The 19931-nt window shown below is 43.0% G+C and overlaps 1 protein-coding gene across 1 annotated transcript; it reads left to right on the forward strand.

Moving 5' to 3' along the window:
• The first annotated feature begins 97 nt into the window (after nucleotides 1–97).
• LOC123870244 (SR-related and CTD-associated factor 4) lies at nucleotides 98–18361 on the forward strand. The gene is made up of 23 exons (XM_045913467.1): nucleotides 98–263; nucleotides 333–623; nucleotides 1353–1491; nucleotides 1731–1834; nucleotides 2827–2987; nucleotides 3552–3633; nucleotides 4257–4334; nucleotides 5610–5734; nucleotides 6289–6402; nucleotides 6991–7109; nucleotides 7590–7798; nucleotides 10039–10230; nucleotides 10861–11051; nucleotides 11249–11313; nucleotides 11847–11933; nucleotides 12225–12400; nucleotides 12780–12878; nucleotides 13414–13868; nucleotides 14189–14422; nucleotides 14780–14997; nucleotides 15471–15551; nucleotides 15797–15838; nucleotides 15912–18361. The coding sequence occupies exons 1-23, from the start codon at nucleotides 228–230 to the stop codon at nucleotides 17408–17410; spliced, it is 4797 nt and encodes a 1598-aa protein (XP_045769423.1). The 5' UTR covers nucleotides 98–227; the 3' UTR covers nucleotides 17411–18361.
• The last annotated feature ends 1570 nt before the right edge of the window (nucleotides 18362–19931 follow it).

Genomic DNA, 19931 nt, shown 5'->3' on the forward strand with positions numbered 1-19931 from the left:
CAAAAAGGGTTGTTATGGCGCATCTACACACTATTTAGTAAACAACTAGTGTACCAACATTATGAAACAATTATATTTTATAAATTGGCAACACTTTCAAACTTACGCCATTTTGTAATTCTGAACATGTTGATCCGTATTTGAAGATGATTTTCCTAACGCAAATAATTAATTTAAGTGTAGTGCATTAATTTATTAATTAGGCAATAACAAAACAAAACAACAAAATGGATACGCCCGAAGTTAAAGCGTTCAACGCGGAGGTATTGTTGCTTCAAAATTCGATGGTGGATGTAGCTTTAGCATCGTTTTTACTGATTTTTGGTTTTCAGTTGTCCGGGTTGTACGAAAACAAGCCGCCTATATCCAAGGCGAAGATGAGTGCTATCACGCGAGGTGCAATAAAGGCCATAAAGTTCTACAAGCACGTAGTCCACAGTGTCGAAAAGTTCATTCAAAAGTGCAAGCCCGAGTACAAAGTGCCTGGTTTATACGTGATAGACTCAATAGTGAGGCAGTCGCGACATCAGTTCGGGCAGGAGAAGGATGTCTTTGCGCCTAGGTTCGCTAAGAACATGCAGCAAACCTTCGCGAATCTGTTCAGATGTCCTGATGGTGATAAGGTAGATAAGACTTATAGTTTTAGGTTATAATTTGTGCATCACTAATATATAAGGATAATTTTGATAGTAAATGATCCTAGATATAGATAAACTATTAATTATTCTGATTAGCATGCTCCCTTTGATGTAAGATAGGCAAAATAATTATACATACTTAATTGCAATAATTGAAGTTTTATCAGCATACACTGCTCAGTCTTAGCTTAGTTATGATAAAGTGTTACTAAACATTGATATTCATTAATAACAATAGAATTTTGAGAATGTTTTGAAGTTAGTTGTCCCAAAATTTGAATTTATAGGAACAGGTTTTTAGTTCACTGAGTCAGTTTTTTAGTTTTAGATCATGCATTCCTACTACGCCCCTTCGAAAACATGATGGAGAACCCTCAGACACACAAGTTTCCTCACAGTGTTTTCCATCCCCATTAAAAGAAGTGCAGGATATTAAAACTTAAAGTACTCATATCTGAAAAGTTAGACACGCATGTCCAGGATTGAACCCCAGATTTCTCAAGTAACTTAACCATTACACTATTACTGCTATACTCTACACTAAGCATCATCATGATTAACCCATGGCTGGCTCACTACTGAACCTGCATCTTCTCTCAGAAATTCTCTTTGGCTGGCCACAGGGTTTGGCCATAGTTTACCACTGGCCAAATGTGGATTGGCCAACTACACTAATAATTGTAAATATTAAACTATGAATGATCAATCTTTCAGCGCAACATAATCCGTGTTCTGAACCTGTGGCAGAAGAACCATGTGTTCAGCCCGGACGTCATCCAGCCGCTGCTAGACCTGGCCGACCCCTCCCACCCGCTGCACCAGGAGATACAGCAGCTCAACAACACTGCCAATGGTGAGAAATATACATACACAGTACACATTAAGGCTAAGATCTATAGAGTGCACTTTCATTTCTCTCAGACTTAAGCTTCAGTTAAAACAAGACGGTTTTATGTCAGCAGTATAGCGCTGTCTCATGTTAACAGTGTCTTAAGTCTAAGGAAAGGGTAACTTTGTTGTAGATAAAGCTAGAAGTCTGAATTTTCTGTGACCAAGAGGATAGTTTACACTTAACAATTATTTGTGTTGCAGGAAGTAGCCTTAATATCTCCCACAACACATCAGACAATAAAATGTCACCCATGCCGCGTCAGGACTCCCCACATCAATCCTCACCCATGATGGGGGGTGACCAGGTACTTTTTTTTAACTTCATAACTCATTTATATACATGATATTAATATTTACATGATATGACTCGCCAAACTAGTGGGCCCGTTTGATGGCCTTAACTAAGGTGCTCCACAATAATAATAAAGTAATTAATTTTACTTTTTGATATAATATATAACGGAGGCCGAGGGTGTTATCAGGTTATTGTGGGCATATTTTTCACCTTTTTTATTACTTTGTAGGCGCTTCTAATGATTATTAAGATTGAAGCATGATCTAACCACTAGTAAACCTGGATAATAACTAAGCGGATATGTCAGGATAGCAACCTTTAGATTAACCGAGCCTTCGTGGGCACACTAACGATATTCTTGGACTATCAAATGATATTGAACTACCCGCAACTACAAACATGATAACTCTCACTTACTGCACGTGACAACTTCCAGCGTAACTAGGTAAACCTAACCTAACCTACCTAGACCGGCTCCTTCCACCCCTACACCGGTCCCAAACCAACCATCTAACCTAATCACCACAATAACAACTCGTTCAACCACCAGTACCACTTTAGGTAACCACTATTCTAAAACCTACGGCTACAGTACGACACTCACACACCGTATCTACTGAGAAGTGTCCTCGGCAACAACCGGACGAATAATAATGAATCGCCAATCGCTACGTTAATATTCTGATAATAAAATGCGAGAGTGAATTCTGAACACAGCAACGCGTGCCGATCAAAATCCAACTCTGACAGTGACAGCTAAACAAATATGGCTGCGTTCTTCACGTAACGTTACTTTTCACGGAGTCTATGACATTAAAACCTCTTTTTAATATTGACTCGACGACATATATATAATAATTTTGATACAGAGTAAAGTTATAGTCAGGGGATTTCCGGGATAAAAGTAGCCTACTACTTTTATCCCAAAAAAAAAAACATGGTCCCACACGAAAATGCAAAATGTATGGATGTTTGGATTATTAATTTATTGTTACATCCCAGTTCCAGGACGACTCGTCAGGGCCGCAACCAGCGAAGTTCAACCGCAAGCTGCTGAACGACTTTGAGTACGAGAGCGAGGACGACGCCGCGCCCGAGCCCCACAACAACGCGCCACACCACTCGGGGCACACTTCCAACAATACCACTGATGCACTTGGCAGGTGAGAGCTCATTTTTTAATCAATCATTTTGCTCTAAATGCAGGTTAACAAAGGTGTTACACTTAATTTAAAAAAAACGGACCAGTGTGAAAGAAAGAAAAACTGTTTATTTGGTACCAACAAAAATATAACTTAAAATAAATAAATATGAGTGTGTGACTCGCAGGGTCCATACCATCGTACAAGAAATAACACTTCTTAATTTGTTGTTATAGCAACATACATATTTATATATCTGTGAAAATTTCCGGTCAGCCTATTACAGTTCTCCACAAAAATTATGCCAATCTGTTACGCCAATGCTTCTTTGCAACAAACCAACACTAACAAACACTTTCGAATTTATAATATGGGTAGTGATTTCTGTTATATAAACAAAACCCTTGGCTAGCTCTACATGGGATTATTATTTTTTACTAGCTGATGCCCGCGACTTCGTTCGCGTGGATATAAGTTTTTAAAAATCTTGTGGGAATCTATCTCCATTTCAAATTTCAGCTAAATCAATCCAGTATTTTTTGTTAATCCAGTGTTAGTTATGTTCTCTTTTCTCTTTGTTTCCAGTATATTAACAAATCCAGAAATCATGAGGCAGTTGCAGAGCTTGCAGGCGCAAATGCAACTCATGACTGGAATGAATCTACCGGTATGTACCAATATTCATTATACACTACTATTATATTATTAACGAATGAAAAACTGGTGATAGCCTAGTGGTTGAAACATCTGCCTGTTAGTCACAGGGTCTGGGGTTTATGTGTATGAAAGAAAACACTGTGAAGAGACCTTTATGCCTGAGAGTTCTCCACAATGTTCTCCAAGGTCTAGGAATGCTGCCAATCCACACTAGGCCAGGAAATGAATATGGCCAAACCATTCTCAATAATAAGTCTGTGTTGGTATTATTAGTAAAGAGCAACTGCCGAATTTCTGGCAAATAAATTGCGCCCGACTGGTGCAGCCGCATGCCATAAAACAATTGAACAGAAAACAATTTTTCGGAGAAATTTTTCTGGTATTCTAAACCAGCAGGAAATTCACTTGACAATTCAAAAGTTCTTGAAAGTTTATTTAAATAAGGGCCTGTTTCACAACCTCAAAATAAACTTTATCTAATGTATAAATTCGACGTTAAAACAGTTTTTGTATTGGGTATCTGTCAAAATGTCTTTATTTGTTAGATTAAGTTTATCTGGTTATTGTGAAAAAGGCCCTAATTAAAATCTTTGTGAAGTGTAAACCCTACTAATATTGTTTTTTGAATTCCAGAATCTGATGCACCTTCAACAAATGTCAGACATGCAAATGCAGCAGCAACAGAACCAAAATCAAAACCTACCATTTTTAGTAAGTTGGTATTCATTGCTTTTTCTTATAAAAATTTAGAAACGTTAGAATACTATTGCATTTGAAATGTGAAGACTGTCGACAAAAAAAGACAATCACCACTACTAACTTTAAGTTTCACATTACATTTCAAAATGAAAAAGATCTCAATTCTGAAAATTATATGCATACACATCACAAGATTAAAAAATCCTGATTTTTTTGGAAAAAAAAATTTAAATACCTATAACTCTAAGGTGGGAATCTGATTTGGAATGAGATACTTGATGCTTTTCTTAATTTACAAAAAAACTGTACTGACTAAAATACAGTTTGTGTAACCATTATGGTAATGTGGCAAAATACATAACAGATGAAAATAACGATAGGACCTTTAGGCGAAAACTCAAACAATGGCTCACGCTAAATTGTTTTTATGACATAAATGAACTTTTTTCGTAACTAACTGCACCTACTTTTACGTATATGACCTCAATTCCACGATAAACTATGTACTGTTGTTCTTGCATCTGTAAACTTAGTTTTAATTTGGCATATTTATTACTCACGATATGACATACCTACAAATAGAAACTATTTATTTAATTTATTTAGTGTTACTAACCTACTAATTTAATAATTTAATAATAGTGTATTAAAATTAAAATTTATCTTAACTTATAATGATTATAATTGTGTGTATAATAAATGAAATTAATATATTATTGTAAATTGCGATGCCCTGACAGGGCGTCATGTAACTATACTTATTTAGCTTTAAGTTATATAGTTATTAGTACATGACAGCAATGAAATAAATAAATAAATAAAAAATAAATAATTCTATTTTATACAATCTCCAAACTAAGCTAAAATGATAGGTCTTTTATTGATATGGATAGGATTAGATTTAGATTTTAGGCCTGTCGCTTTGGTTGAAAGATTATGTACAGCAAAATTGCCACAATTAATCAATTATTGTGTGTCAATCTATATATATATATCTTAACTAGCCGTTGCCCGCGACTTCGCCCGCGTGAATTTAGTTTTTTCGAAATCCCGTGGGAACTCTTTGATTTTCCGGGATAAAAAGTAGCCTATGTGCTAATCCAGGATATTATCTATCTCCATTCCAAATTTCAGCCAAATCCGTCCAGTAGTTTTTGCGTGAAGGCGTAACAAACATACACACACACACACACACACACACACACACACACACATACAAACTATCGCCTTTATAATATTAGTGTGATTCTTACCAAAAGCAATAATTATTGTAATATTTATTTGCAGAATTCTCAACAAGAGCCGCCTAAGCAACAGAATGAGCCAAAAGACGACATGGCCAATGAATCGGACATAGAGTTTGTTGAGACCGGCCCACAAGTGATAGAGATACCTGATGCTAATGACTCAAGGTACTTAAACGTATTTTTAAATAAATTTCTTTTTAGGCGCGACTAGAAAGTATCGCAGATATTTTTGCGGACAGAAGTAACGTATTAAATTCCGTCGAAAATGGCCGCCAAACAGAACAGGAGGCTGCCATCTTTTATCGAGGGTGTACTATGAAGTCGAAGTAACAAAACTTATAGATTCATTTGTGGTGCCGCTGGCAAGCAATAGGAGACTGTCATCTTTTATAGCGGTGGTACCAGGTTATACTTAAAACGGCCGCCAAACAGAACAGCCATCTTTTATCGAAATACCGATAAAAAACGGCCTGGTATAAAGAAATTACAATCTTAAAATTAAAATTATCTACAAATTACAGAAGAATGGACCTAACAATATGTTTTAAAGTTCGATATTTATTCGCTTGTTCTATCTTTTTTTTCCGTATTCATGGCCCATCCGTTACTTTTTATCTCGAAAAATCAAACGTTCCCACAGGATTTTATAAAATCTAAATACGCAGACGTAGTCACAGGCACCAGCTAGTCGTCTGTACATGTTCATTGCATTGTTGCAGAAGTCCGTCCCCAAAGTCTAGAAGGCACAGATCGAGATCAAAATCCCCGCGACGGAGACGGAGAGGCTCGCGCTCTCGCTCTCGCTCTCCGCGGAGACGGCGGGACAGAGACAGGTGAACTTGACATCTCATTCCAATATTGAAGTTCTGTTTCCGGTATGAACCGCTGAGGTGTGGAATGGTCTCGGTCTGGTCTGGTGGGAGGCTACGGCCGTGGCTGGTTACCACCCTACCGGCAAAGCCGTGCCGGCAAGCGATTTAGCCCCTTCTCCCACGGAGCTATTCATAAACTACGCGACTGAGATGCGAACCTAGGTCGCCTATAACTGGTATGCTACTTTACCAACGTGGTTCCCGCAAACGACGCTACCTCAATTCGACTATACAGGGTGTAACCAGGACGCTATCAAAAACTTAGCGTTATTATTATACTACCTCAACACAATCCAATGCTAGTAACCTTAATAAATAAATTGCATTATTTTGTAGTTTTAGTGATTCAGTGTTTTTCAAACCCGCAATGTATAGCGTGCGAAATTCGAATCAATGTCCTTCCTACGACGCGGCATTGACTCCGACTGACTTACGCAACATTCGTTGACCTCTAGCCTCGTTTTTGATAGCCTTCTACTTTTACCCTATAATTTCATTTTAAAGATTTCCTCCATTTTGAATTTGAACCATTATTTTTATATTCTTTAGAGACAAAGACAGAGATAGAGACAGAGAAAAAAGCTATAAGGAGCGAGAAGCAGAAAAGGAAAAACAAAGAGAAAGGGAAAAGAAAGGACTACCTCCCATCAAAAAAGAAAACCTTAGTGGTGAGTTTTTTGTCTCGCTTAAACGAAAACTTAATTCTTTGCTATACAAAGTTAGCTATGGTGGCAACATAACGTCACGCGTCAAATTCTAGTGAACGGTCAATAGATTAAATATGGCGAATGCTTTATACTACACTAGATGACGCCCGCGACTCCGTCCGCGTGGATTTCGGTTTTTAAAATCCAGTGGAAATTCTTTGATTTTCCGGGATAAAAAATAGCCTATGTCAATTTCCGAGATCTGTACCAAGTTTCATATAAATCCATTAAGCGGGTGGGCCATTAATAATCCTGTGGGAACTCTGAGTCTCCAGGATAAAAGGTAGCCTATATCTTTCCCCAAGATGTAAGCTAACTCCATACCAAATTTCATCAAAATCGGTTAAACTGTTGGGCAGTGAAAAACTAGCAGACAGACAGACACACTTTCGCATTTATCATATTAGTATGGGCTATATACTATACTTTTTTTTGTGTCAGTATGTAGTACAACCCTATGGGTGGGCCACCTGTCCAAGCTGGCCACTCAAGAGGAGCTGTCAGACCTGTTCGGCGCATTCGGCGGTGTTGTGTCGATCGACGTGGTGGCGCCGCGCGGCTGCGCCTTCGTGGTGATGGAGCGGCGGCGCGACGCGGCCAAGGCGCTCGCCAAGCTCAACAAGCACAAGCTGCACTCCAAGGAGATCACTGTGAGTATAGCACAAGTCTGCCTGCCACCTGTCCAAGCTGGCCACTCAAGAGGAGCTGTCAGACCTGTTCGGCGCATTCGGCGGTGTTGTGTCGATCGACGTGGTGGCGCCGCGCGGCTGCGCCTTCGTGGTGATGGAGCGGCGGCGTGACGCGGCCAAGGCGCTCGCCAAGCTCAACAAGCACAAGCTGCACTCCAAGGAGATCACTGTGAGTATAGCACAAGTCTGCCTGCCACCTGTCCAAGCTGGCCACTCAAGAGGAGCTGTCAGACCTGTTCGGCGCATTCGGCGGTGTTGTGTCGATCGACGTGGTGGCGCCGCGCGGCTGCGCCTTCGTGGTGATGGAGCGGCGGCGTGACGCGGCCAAGGCGCTCGCCAAGCTCAACAAGCACAAGCTGCACTCCAAGGAGATCACTGTGAGTATAGCACAAGTCTGCCTGCCACCTGTCCAAGCTGGCCACTCAAGAGGAGCTGTCAGACCTGTTCGGCGCATTCGGCGGTGTTGTGTCGATCGACGTGGTGGCGCCGCGCGGCTGCGCCTTCGTGGTGATGGAGCGGCGGCGCGACGCGGCCAAGGCGCTCGCCAAGCTCAACAAGCACAAGCTGCACTCCAAGGAGATCACTGTGAGTATAGCACAAGTCTGCCTGCCACCTGTCCAAGCTGGCCACTCAAGAGGAGCTGTCAGACCTGTTCGGCGCATTCGGCGGTGTTGTGTCGATCGACGTGGTGGCGCCGCGCGGCTGCGCCTTCGTGGTGATGGAGCGGCGGCGTGACGCGGCCAAGGCGCTCGCCAAGCTCAACAAGCACAAGCTGCACTCCAAGGAGATCACTGTGAGTATAGCACAAGTCTGCCTGCCACCTGTCCAAGCTGGCCACTCAAGAGGAGCTGTCAGACCTGTTCGGCGCATTCGGCGGTGTTGTGTCGATCGACGTGGTGGCGCCGCGCGGCTGCGCCTTCGTGGTGATGGAGCGGCGGCGTGACGCGGCCAAGGCGCTCGCCAAGCTCAACAAGCACAAGCTGCACTCCAAGGAGATCACTGTGAGTATAGCACAAGTCTGCCTGCCACCTGTCCAAGCTGGCCACTCAAGAGGAGCTGTCAGACCTGTTCGGCGCATTCGGCGGTGTTGTGTCGATCGACGTGGTGGCGCCGCGCGGCTGCGCCTTCGTGGTGATGGAGCGGCGGCGCGACGCGGCCAAGGCGCTCGCCAAGCTCAACAAGCACAAGCTGCACTCCAAGGAGATCACTGTGAGTATAGCACAAGTCTGCCTGCCACCTGTCCAAGCTGGCCACTCAAGAGGAGCTGTCAGACCTGTTCGGCGCATTCGGCGGTGTTGTGTCGATCGACGTGGTGGCGCCGCGCGGCTGCGCCTTCGTGGTGATGGAGCGGCGGCGTGACGCGGCCAAGGCGCTCGCCAAGCTCAACAAGCACAAGCTGCACTCCAAGGAGATCACTGTGAGTATAGCACAAGTCTGCCTGCCACCTGTCCAAGCTGGCCACTCAAGAGGAGCTGTCAGACCTGTTCGGCGCATTCGGCGGTGTTGTGTCGATCGACGTGGTGGCGCCGCGCGGCTGCGCCTTCGTGGTGATGGAGCGGCGGCGTGACGCGGCCAAGGCGCTCGCCAAGCTCAACAAGCACAAGCTGCACTCCAAGGAGATCACTGTGAGTATAGCACAAGTCTGCCTGCCACCTGTCCAAGCTGGCCACTCAAGAGGAGCTGTCAGACCTGTTCGGCGCATTCGGCGGTGTTGTGTCGATCGACGTGGTGGCGCCGCGCGGCTGCGCCTTCGTGGTGATGGAGCGGCGGCGCGACGCGGCCAAGGCGCTCGCCAAGCTCAACAAGCACAAGCTGCACTCCAAGGAGATCACTGTGAGTATAGCACAAGTCCTGAACAAGCTTTTTTTTGTTCATTATAGGCAAGCACTTGACCACAATCACACCTGATGGAAAGTGACGATGTGGCAATTGACAATCAAAAACTGTACAATAGTACCTGGTACCTGGTGGAGATATTGGTGAATAAATATCAAGACCCCTTAAATGTGATTTCATATTGGACAGCTTCTGCTACTTTTATATTTCAAGACTCTACCACCAGTTCGGAAAGCAGATCTTACTGAGAAGTGCCGACAAGAAACTCATCAGTTTCTCTTTTTAAAAAACAAACTTCTCTTCAAACCTGTATAAACCGCATTGTCATCGTAAGAAACTATGAGTAACAAGTTTTTATACCCTAGGTAGCGTGGGCGGCGGGCAAGGGAGTGAAGGGTCGGGAGTGGAAGGACTACTGGGAGGCCGACCTCGGCGTGGCCTACTTGCCGTGGCCGGCGCTGCACGCGCGCTGGCTGCTGGGCGCGCTCTCCTTGGACGCCCTGGAGGACGGCGGCGCGGTCGACGAGGAGACGCTGCCGCCGTGGTTACCGCCTAGGGTGAGTTCACTGAAATTCTCTCCTAGCTGTAATAAATATACATATATGTATTACTACCTGACGCCCGCGACTTCGTCCGTGTGGATTTAGGTTTTTCGAAATCCCGGGAGAACTCTTTGGTTTGGTTTGGAGCCGGGCTATTTTTCCGGGATAAAAAGTAGCCTGTGTGGCTACTTTTTATCCCGGAAAAATAGCCCCGCTAATCCAGGATATTATCTATCTCCGTTCCGAATTTCAGCCAAATCCGTCCAGTGGTTTTTGCGTGAAGGACTAAAAAACATACACTCACACACACACACACATACAAACTTTCGCCTTTATAATATTAGTGTGACTAATCAGATGACTGATATTTCTCCCCGATATGGTTGATATGTTTCTTCAGATATGAATAACATTTGTCCTCAGATTTAGTTGATATGTTTTCCTGAGATATGGCAAACAGTTCTCCCCAGATATGGCTAATACTTCTTCCCAGACATAGTTAATGCTTCACCCCTGATATGGCTAATATTTGTATGTTAACTGAAAGCTTGTCATTAGTTATACTTTTATATTTATCTACTTGTAACTAGTTGTAAGTTTTTCTTTTAATAAAATAAAATTATTAATTTTTCAATATTGTTCCAGATAATACCCAAGACGATACCAGACGGCATGCCCATGATGCCGGGCATGCCACCTGTATCGGCGGCGGGCATGATGGCGGGCCCCCTGCCCGGCATGCCGGGGGGCATGCCGCCGAGCATGCCGCTGCCCGGTAGCATGCCTGTACCACCCGCGACTATACCCATGCCCATGCCTAGGATGCCTCCACCAGGGTAAGTGCAACACTACAGATGTCTTTCGCGATCTTATATTCTTTGTTTATATACGACACACTTTCACACTTCTGTCTTTTTCTATAAACATGCCCTGACACCTAACGCATGTGTGCACAACCGTGCCACACGAATATGATCATTAAAGTGCTAAACGACTTACGGCCTATGACTGTACCTTGTGTTGTCTGTTGTAGCATGGGCGGCGGCTTGCCTCCAGCGCTGGCGGCGGGCGTGCCTCCCATCAGAGCGCCGGTGCCAGGTATGATCATATAATTCTCATTAATTCTCCGTTTGTTTTGACTTTGCTAACAACACTAGCCAAAAATGAATTATTTAACTTTTTAAACCCGCGACAAATGAAAATATTAAAAAAATCGGTCAAGTGCGATGTGATATCGAATTATTGTGATGTAACCACAAATTCCCGGTTTTTGGATTTTTCCATTTGAACGTACAGATAGAAAGTGACAAGGGATAACCGCCACTCTTTTAAGAGATTTGGTACCAAAACAAATGCAACGGTAGACCTGGTGGGACTTAATTTATTTCTTTATCATTTTTAATAGCTACTGTGTAAGAATAAAATGATGAAAACAAACCATTCGCAGACTGTGGAGTGAGTGGCCACTAGCCAGAGCGCGCGGCAGGTTTTCTGTCGTGCCTCTGGAAGGTGGTCACTTTTCTGCACCATGGTTCAAACATTGGCTCTGACTCTAAATGATATTCATTGCTTTTCAACAAGCCACGATATACTAACTTTTATATAAAAGTGAATAAAGTGTTTTGTGTCAGGTCTACAGAGAGACGCGACGCTGCCGCCCACGGGCCCACTGCTAGGCTTCCCGCCCGGCATGCCGCCACAGTCGCTACCACAGCCAGGTAACAAGTTTTTTTTGAAGTGAAGCTTTTTACGGATGTTTTGGTTTCGCCAGATTCGCACACAACTCGGTAACAATGTTCTGGCCCCAAAATGGACAAAAAATAAAAATGTTCTTGCTCTAAAATAGTTAAAATTTTCTTGCTCCAAAATAGATAACAATGTTCTTGCTCCAAAACAAATAATGTTTTTGCTCCCAAATAGGTAAAATGTCGTTGCTCCAAAATTCGCTCCTCACGGGATTAGATACAAATTGGTTTAATATCTCGTGTGATACGCATGCCGTTCCCCAGGCAGCGTGGCGGGTATGGTGGGCGGCGTGGGCGGGTTCCTTGGCGGGCTGATGGGCGTGGGCGTCAACGTGGGCGGGCTCGTGTTGCCATTACACGCTCAGCACGCGGCGCACGCGCAACTCGCGCACGCGCCGCACCCGCTGGCCCAACCTGCAAGGCCGCCGCAACACGCTGTGGTGAGAAATCTTTTATTCATTACTAACGAAACATAACACTTATTTCATTTTCACACTTGAAATACTCCTAGAAATACAAAGCAAAAAGTTTTCGCTGGTACCGTTTAATTCAATTGATTTTATTAGTTGGTAATAAATAATAAATACTGCATAAATCTTGCCAAAACATTAATAAACAAACAATCAAAAAAAAAGCCGGATTTGTTTGTCTTTTGCTCCAAGCAATTGATTTACGTGATTTTTTTGCATGTAATATACGTAGTTAAAGACAAGTTGAAGAGTGATCCGGAAAATCGAAGAGTTCCCACGCAATTTTTAGACCTAAAGCCATGCATCCATTTATGTACATTGATAGTAGTATCAAATGTGTACCCCCCAGCCAACGCGCGAAGCAGACGACGCTATGGAGCTGGACAACTCCGAGCACGGGGACGAACCCGCCAGCCTGCCCAACCCGCCGCCGCTCTCCATGGATCAGGTAACCTGGTTGACTTATTAAATAAAACTAAATAAATAAATAAAAATTTATTTAGCTCAACAAAATAAAAATATAATTGATGTCAATACAATTGATTGTTGTGGTTCAAAGCTCAAATAATAATCCCTGTAGTCCTAACAGCAAAGTTGGATATCTACAACCATCAAGAAGAGGAACAAACACTTTTGACTCTTAAAAGCCAGTGCAAAATAAAATGATGAAGACAAACCATTCCCAGACTGCGGAGTGAGTGGCCACTAGACGGAGCACGCGACAGGTTTTCTGTCGTGCTTCTGGAAGGTGGCCACTTTCCTGCACCATGGTTCAAACATTGGCTCTGATTATATTGCACATGCTTTTAATAGTTTATTGACGTGATTTTCGCAAATCAATTTAGTTTTTGCACCAAAAAGAAACCGGTTGTTTTTTTGTTATGTTTCATTTCATTCAAGTGACATTTCTACTTTCTGAATAAACTTGCAGAAATTGAGCGATTTGTTTTCAAACAAATTTACAAGTGATATTTCTTCCCTAGATCCAAGCGCTACTCTCAAAACCGCCTCCCGCATTCAACTCATCCGAACCCCCGCCCGGTTTCAACCCTCAAGACAATCAACCAACCTTCGACGCCACGCAACCACCTCCCGACGACAAACGAGACGAAGACCGACGAGACAGAGACAAAGATAGGCGAGACCGCGACAGAGACAGGGATAGAGACAGGGACAGGCGGGATAGAGACGGGCGCGGACGGGACACTCGAGACCGAAGTGACAATCGGGATCGGGGTGACAATCGGGATCGAGGGGACAGCAGGGAACAAAGAGATAACCGAGATCGAGGGGACAGTAGAGAACAAAGGGATAACCGAGACCGAGGGGACAGTAGAGAACAAAGGGATAATCGAGATCGAGGAGAAGTTCGGGATCGAGGGGAGAACCGAGATCGAGATAGAAGAGACAGAAATGACAGAACTCGGGATAGAGATAGGTAAGTTTTTGATTAAATTTTAATGTAATGTAAGAAAATGTCGAGACCAACTCACTAAACTTAACTTTTTAAAGTTATAGAATACCTCTTAAATAAGAAAAAATATAACTGACCAAATAGATTCCAAAAAGAGGAAAATAGATCTGAAAACTACTGGAAAAGAAATTATACGTCATTGGATTCGTCTTGATGACGCGAGTGTCACTGGGTACATAAAATTCTTATAAAATCGGATTATTGTGAGGCCTGGTACAGATGCAGTACAAGCCGCAGTCAGTCAGGTTTGTTTTAAAAACTTGTTTTTATTATTTGTTTATCAGGGAGAGAGACGATCGTAGAGGTGGCAGGGAAGACCGGGAGCGTGGCGACCGGCCAGAACGTGGAGACCGGCCCGAACGCGGGGACCGGCCAGAACGCGGGGACCGATCAGAACGCGGCGACCGGCCAGAACGTGGCGACCGAAGTGACCGAAGCGCCGGCAGGGACCGGCGGGACCGAGATCGGGACCGGGACCGGGACGCCTCAAGCAGATTTAGCTCGCGGGACGGCAACCGGTGAGAACGCTTGTTATATTGGCTTTGACTTTATGATCCAAGATCCAGTATAGGGTCCAAACTAATCCCGCCTGTATGCCTCCACTACTGGACAAAGGCCTTTTTAAGAGTGTGCCACCCAACACGGTCCTCTGCCTTCCTATCCGCCACCTAACCTGGCCTTAAGTCATCGGTCCCGCTGGAGGTCGTCCTACACTGCGTTTACCGGTACGCCGCCTCACCCCAGAAAACGCTCAATCATGTCGATTCCGCAATATTTTATATGTATTGAAAAATGATTTAGAAATTTCCTTAAGTGTAGGTTATCTATCTACTATCATAAAATTAATTATAAATATCATTTATTAATTTCAATAGAGAAAAGAGTCGTGAGAAGTCACCACGCAACACGACCAACGACTCCAATCCTGAGAAGAGTCTGCAGGAGCGACTGTGGGAGATGGCCAACGGCAAAACAGGCGACGACGTGAGAAACGAGGAGTTACCAGCCGACAGCGACTCGAGGGACAGTCGGGAACGAGCGCCGCAGCTGGACCGGCCCACGACAGCCGACGAGGGAGACAACATGAATAGCAGTGAGTCTTACAATACTCTTGCTGTTTTCTTTTTTTCTCTCCTCGCAAATTGAATACTGATGCGAACTTAGGAGCCCTTACAAACTATACCTCGGTCTTCAAAACTTCAAACTCAAAATCATTTATTCAAAGTAGGTTATTGTAGGACTATTGTACACCTTTTGATGGTTAGAATTGTTCGATTTGTAAGATGATATACTGGTGATAATTAATTGCGTAGACTTAAAACTAAAGCCACGAGGGTTCCAAACGCGCCCGAGTTGGAGAAGAGCCCACAACAAACTTAGCCAGGTAATCTTTTTGCTATTCAAAAAATCACTTTAATTACTTTTCACCCGCTTACTACCTAAGGGTTTGGTTATCCTGGTACCTCTAACATTTCAAGACAAAAGGCCTCAAGCAGAAGAAGTGCCGGAATAAAGTAAGTCATGTGAGTTAGCGATTTTTGTAAGTATGAGCATTTTTTTTTGCAGATAACGAAGGTAGTGAAGAGAGTGGAGGTTGGACCGCCATCCCACCGCCGCGCACCAACCAGCCGCCTGCCTTCAGAGCTGGTGAGTGGTCACATACACACCAAACATCATGTTTACAATCATTACAAATTTCTTTCTTTAATACTTAATGCTGTATTTTATTATTCTGTTTTTCTTGTTACACATTTTTCAGTCAAGTAGTGACTTTAAAATTAATGGTCAAAAATATAAAATGTTACAAAAAAAAAATACATTTTATTGTATTAAACACAATGTAGCTATGTATGTAGAGCTCAATTAAAGACACAAGCCATTTTAATTTACAGAATTAAGAATGAGAGGTCCGCCCGCTAGGCATCCCATGAGAGGTACGGTCTTGTCTAGCCTCCTCCTTGTACACCAAAGTGACCTTAGGCTAAACACAAACCACTCTTATTGCAGGACCATGGATGGACATGTCCGGGCCGACGCCCTTTGGCCCTAGGTTCAATGGAATGGGCCCTCCGCCCTTTAACCGGCCACCGTTCGAGAGGCCTCCGTTCGAAGGAGGCCCACCGATGTTTGACAGACCGCCGTTCAATCGCGTGCCTTTCGATGGCAACCGACCGCCATTCGATGGCCCGCGGCCGCCATTTGATGGCCCGCGGCCTCCGTTTGACGGGCCTAGACCACCTTTCGATGGTCCCAGACCGTTTGATGGACCGAGACCTCCATTCGATGGACCGCGGCCTCCATTCGATGGACCGAGGCCCCCCTTCGACGGACCGAGGCCCCCATTCGATGGTCCGCGACCTCCATTCGATGGTTCGCGACCTCAATTCGACGGTCCCAGGATGCCGTTCGATGGTCCCCGCCCTCCTTTCGACGGGCCGAGACCGCCGTTTGACGGCCCGAGGCCACCTTTCGATGGCATGCGACCACCGTTCGATGGACCTAGACCGCCCTTCGATGGCCCCCGACCACCGTTTGACGGCCCTCGACCTCCATTTGACGGTCCTCGACCTCCTTTCGACGGTCCCAGACAGTTTGACGGCTTCGATGGAGACAGGTCTTTTGATGGACCAAGATTTGACGGCCCACCTGAATTTTTCGATAGAGGAAACAGAAGATTTGACGATAGGGAACAGTTCAATGACAGAGGTTGGAACGGAGATAGAGAGAGGGATTGGGACAGGAGAAATGAATGGGACGATAGAAGGAAAGATCGGAGAGGAGGAAGGGATAATGAGGACAGATACAATAGAGATCGCAATGACAGGGATCGCAATGATAGAGATCGCAATGATAGAGAACGCAATGACAGAGATCGCAATGACAGAGATCGCAATGACAGAGACCGAAGTGACAGGCGAAGGACATTTGACGACAGAGCGAGACCGCCCAGAGAGGAACAACAAGAGAGAAACTCCAGGAGAGACAAGGATAGAAAATCCAGGTGGGGCGCTGCGGACGAAAGTCAGAGCGAAGAAAACAAACCCGAGGAGCAAACTAGTGATACCATCCAAGCAGAAACCAATGAAGCTAATCCTAGTCAAGATGAACAAAGTGCACTAGAGGGCAATGTTAGTGAAGTGCTCAGTGAACCACAAGAATCCATCGCTGACGATAGTACCAATCAATACGAACCCGATTTAAATGAACCAGATACAAATGAACCGAGCTATGATGATCAAAGTGAGGGATACGAATCTAAAGATAATGAACCGTCATCTGACGCCATGGAAACTGATCAGAGTGCGATGGATTTGTACGATGCAAATGAAGCGGTCGATACAAGCTTCGCGATAGCTCCGCAAAACGAGACACCTCCAGAAATAGATAACACGAATAATGAAAACGACACATCGCTCACAACGGAGTCAGACGACATATTCAGTCAAGAATCAGAGACTAAAGAACCCCCTGAAAAAACTAGTGAAAACACAGAGGGTGTGGCTTGACAAAGGCAGAAGTGGCAAACTGGCTACTTCCAGTGGAAATGATTCGGGTGACGCGTACGTGCGCGCGCCGAGGACCCATGCAAATTTGGGACGGCGCGCAACTCGCGGCTACGCGCTTTTATTCGGTGACGACGCGCGTATTGTCCGTTTCACGAGGTGCCTATGACGTTTCTGATATCGTTATTAAGTTTTTTTACGAATATGGTATAACGTTATAAACTTATAACGTTAACGTTATTATTTTATAACGTCAATGTTATAAGTTTATAACGTTAGTTTAGTTTTAGTTTATAGCGTTTTTGTTAACGTTGTAACGTTATTTTAAGTAGGGTTTTAATGAATTAATCATAATGCAGTTTTTACTACGATTTTTACAAATAATTATTTATTTCGTTTGAATAATCTAATTAATATTTTTCCTTCATTTTAAATAATTTTTTTATAGGTAATGATGATTAATATAATAAATTTTGACATCCAATTTAATCAATCAATATATCTAAATATTTTTTCTATAAAGTTCTAAGAACAACGATCCAGCAATGTTTTTCCACTCTTACTGAGGAAAAATTATGAAATTTTTTATTAAGATTTTTAAAAACCTTAATCTAAGATGACAGTTGCGAGAGACAGCTAGTCTTTCCGGATAAATACTAGCTGACTTCGTCCCGTGGTAACTCTGATTATCCGGGATAAAAAGTAGCCTTTCTCACTTTCCAGGTCTTTAGTTTCACCTATGCAAAAATCACATTGATCAGTTGCGACGTGATTGAAGGACAAGCCGATAAAAAACATTTACGTGAAATTTACAATATGGGTAGTGATATACGTCACAGGCACCATCGGTCAAATCGGTACGCCTAGCCGCGGGTCCCGCGCCCGCCGTTATAACGCCAAAGATTAATTTTATATACAAAAAAAGTTGAAATATACGAGTGCCTTACTGGTATAGCTTGGTGTTTTGTTTGTCGGCTAGCGGACTAGTGCCGTGGCTAGCGCACTAGCGCCGTGGCTAGCGGACTAGCGCCGTGGCTAGCGGACTAGCGCCGTGGCTAGCGGACTAGCGCGTGGCTATCGGACTAGCGCGTGGCTAGCGGCGGCGGGGCGGCGAAGAGGAACGCGCCTCGGCGCTCAAGTGGAGCGACCGGGGCCAGGTACGGTGCACGCGCGTCTAGAACAATTGCACGACTGTATCCGCTAATGCATCACATTGTTACCTTTGTTACAGACTTGTCTATGGTCATTGTTCTTTTTTTTTCAAATTCAAATTATTTTTATTTAATTAAACTTTTACAGTTCCTTTTTTTAAATAGCAAAACATAGGGAGAGGCAATAATCGTGCTTATTCAGATCATGGATTTCTGATACCCACTTGAAACAAATATGTACCTACTTAGCGCTATCCCATTTCGACTGCCGAGTGAGAGCGAGACACCACGGGGATCCGACCACTCATTCTAATTTGTTAGTCGAAGTGGGATAGCGATAAGTAGGCATTTGGAGCGCTAGATCCATATCTTCATATATTATTATTCATGATTCGTGTGTACACAAAACTATACTGAATTCATAAATCTAAATGTAGAGCCATCCTTTTCCGCGTTACATGTTAATAAATAGCACTATTTCCAAACCAAATAAACACCATTATTTTTTTTGTATGTGAAAGATAGGCATGAATGACCCCAGTTCAATTTAACGGTCAAAATGTTCTTGCCAGTAGTCAATTAATTAGAGTTTGTAATGCCATTAAAGTTATTGCGATCAAATTTCTGTAAGCTTTTCGATGGAACTTGAATTAGTTATAGGTCGATGGGAACTGGATTGAAATTTTATTATTATGTCCGGAGCTAAAGTATAACTTGCCCAAACTAAGAAAGGGAAATCGTTTCCGCCATGTTGTAACGACCTAGCAAAAAAATATATTTTGATTCAATATGGTTTCAATAGATTTTGTCCTAAAAAATTAAAAATATTATATATCATTATATTTTATTAAAATGTGAAAATGTTTTTGTAGCTAGGACGTCACAATAATGGCGGACACGATTTCCCTTTCTTAGTTTGGACTCGTTATAAGTAACTTACGAGAAGTTTTTATCAGATTAAAATTAAAACTAAAGTCATGTTTACAAAACTTTTTGTGAAACTAATATCATTAAATAAATAAAAAATCAAATTAATATAATACATTCTAAATAAATATGTGATGCATTAGCCTTATATTTGTTGGCCTCATATTCTGATGTAATTTTTTTTTATAATTTCACGCGATTATACTTATATAATCAGAAAAGAGGCAGAGAAAATGTTACAATATATGTATTGAATTTTGTAATATTTAAAGGTGAATTTTATCTGTATTATATTTTAGCATAATTGTTTTATTGTGACATTTTCTCTTAAATAAATAATAATAAAATTTGGCACAGTTGTACTCGGCGGGCGTCTGTTTTTTTATATTAACAATAACATGTTGGAATCGGATCATATATCTACACTTGTCTTATTTTATTTGTAT

This window comes from Maniola jurtina, chromosome 12 (genome assembly GCF_905333055.1).
Source record: "Maniola jurtina chromosome 12, ilManJurt1.1, whole genome shotgun sequence".
NCBI classification, from domain to species: Eukaryota; Metazoa; Arthropoda; class Insecta; order Lepidoptera; family Nymphalidae; genus Maniola; species Maniola jurtina.

Excerpts from the sequence above, each read along its gene's own strand:
- LOC123870244 (XM_045913467.1), top strand. The coding sequence starts at position 228 with ATGGATACGCCCGAAGTTAAAGCGTTCAACGCGGAG. Across the intron at positions 3,634-4,256 it reads TGACTGGAATGAATCTACCG|AATCTGATGCACCTTCAACA; the intron begins GTATGTACCAAT and ends TTTGAATTCCAG. Across the intron at positions 10,231-10,860 it reads CGCCGTGGTTACCGCCTAGG|ATAATACCCAAGACGATACC; the intron begins GTGAGTTCACTG and ends ATATTGTTCCAG.